The 1,486-nt window shown below is 63.7% G+C and overlaps 1 protein-coding gene across 1 annotated transcript in view; it reads right to left on the bottom strand.

Moving 5' to 3' along the window:
- POLRMT (polymerase (RNA) mitochondrial (DNA directed)) overlaps positions 1–1,486 on the bottom strand; it is a gene marked incomplete at its 5' end in the record, with an annotated part of 16,706 nt that overhangs the window by 2,177 nt on the left and 13,043 nt on the right. Inside the window, 3 exons of the mRNA XM_010136493.1 lie at positions 165–237; positions 550–648; positions 870–919. Coding sequence (XP_010134795.1) covers positions 165–237; positions 550–648; positions 870–919 — 222 coding nt within the window. The remainder of the gene's footprint in view (positions 1–164; positions 238–549; positions 649–869; positions 920–1,486) is intronic.

Genomic DNA, 1,486 nt, shown 5'->3' with positions numbered 1-1,486 from the left:
GGAGGGAATCAGCCTGGGCAGGTGGGAAGCAGAGACCAACCGCGCCTGGGTGGATCAATCGGCCTATGGAGCAAAGCCCAGGGCAGGGGAGGGCCGGTGTGTGCCCAGAGGACAGATCAGCAAGGTCCCTGCTCACAAAGGAGGGGGACAGGGGACACTTTTACCTGGTTCATGACGTCCACAGTGAGTGCGTGAGTCCAGTAGCAATCGTGAACCGAGACAAAGGTCAGACCCTGCCTGGGAGGCAGCAAAAGGTGCCATGAAGCAACGCTGGGAGACCCCTCCTTGTGACATCTCCTACCCCATGCAGACCCTCCTGCTGGGACAGCAGTGACCACCCAGGGAGGGGACCCCCTGCTCAGTGCCTGCAGATCTTCAGATACGGATCACCCCACCCCCACCCTGCTGCCTCCTCTCACCCCTCCTCTGCCAGGAGGCCCAAACCCACCCGGGAAAGCTCCTTCCCCCATCCCACCCTCGCCCTGGTGACGCTCCCCCAGCTGAGAGCGAGTCGGGAGCCAGGGCAGGGCCCCGGCTGCTGCTCCCTACGTGAGGCAGTGCAGAGCTGTCAGCATCATGTGCGTGGAGTCCAGGGAGTGGATGAAGTTGGGTGGGAAGGCGTTCTTCTGCTTCACCGTGTCGGGCTTCCTGCAGTACAGAGTGGGAGACGGGAGAAGCTGGGGCACCTCCGAGGTCAACGAGACCTGGGGCTGACCAAGGGGCTGATCCCTTGGCTGACCCCAAGCACAGGGACCCCAGAGCGCAGGAGGACACCTGGAGCTTTGGCACTCCTTGGTAGGTTGCTGAGTCCCTGCTGTCCCCAGCCTGTGCTCTGGGGACACAGCCAGAGACCATGGTTTCATACTTACTGGTTGTCACTGGAGCTTTTCACGCTCAGGTGCTGCATACCGCAGTTCAGCTGCGGGGAAAGAGCACGGGATGGGCTGTCAGCTGCGCTGCCCAGCCAGCACCCAGCACCCACCACCCCCCTGAACTGCTGCCAAGGGGGATCAGCTGACCAGGAGCTACTGGCTGCACCAAGCGGCTTGGGCAGGAACCCTTCCAGGGTATCCCGGCAGCGGTCACTCCCTGCCTGCTCCCTCCCGAGGATGCTGGCAGGCATCCTTCACCCCTTCCCAGTGACACAGTGATTCACCCTGCATGGGCTGGGAGAAGGGCTCCTGGAGGTGAGTGGCTGCGAGGACAAGACGGGCTGGGGAGACGTGAGTCAGAGCTGCAGCGCGTGGGAGACAAGAGCAGCGAGACTGAATCACGCGAGCCCCGAGGAGGCTCCTCGGAGCGGGGAATGGGCCCGTGCCCCAGCTGCTTGAGTGGGAGGGGAGCAGCGGAGCTTCCTCACCAGCCCACCCACACGCTCCAGTCTCTGCAGGGAGTGACAAGGCTGGAGGACGTGCCTGCTCATACAAATCCTACCTGCTCCACAGGCTCCCCCCCGCGCGGTGGTCCACTGCCCACTCACCCCCCC

Source organism: Buceros rhinoceros, unplaced genomic scaffold (assembly GCF_000710305.1).
Source record: "Buceros rhinoceros silvestris isolate BGI_N320 unplaced genomic scaffold, ASM71030v1 scaffold27185, whole genome shotgun sequence".
Taxonomy (NCBI): Eukaryota; Metazoa; Chordata; class Aves; order Bucerotiformes; family Bucerotidae; genus Buceros; species Buceros rhinoceros.
Note: the sequence above shows the minus strand (reverse complement) of the source record. Positions and strands in the feature narration are given on the sequence as shown.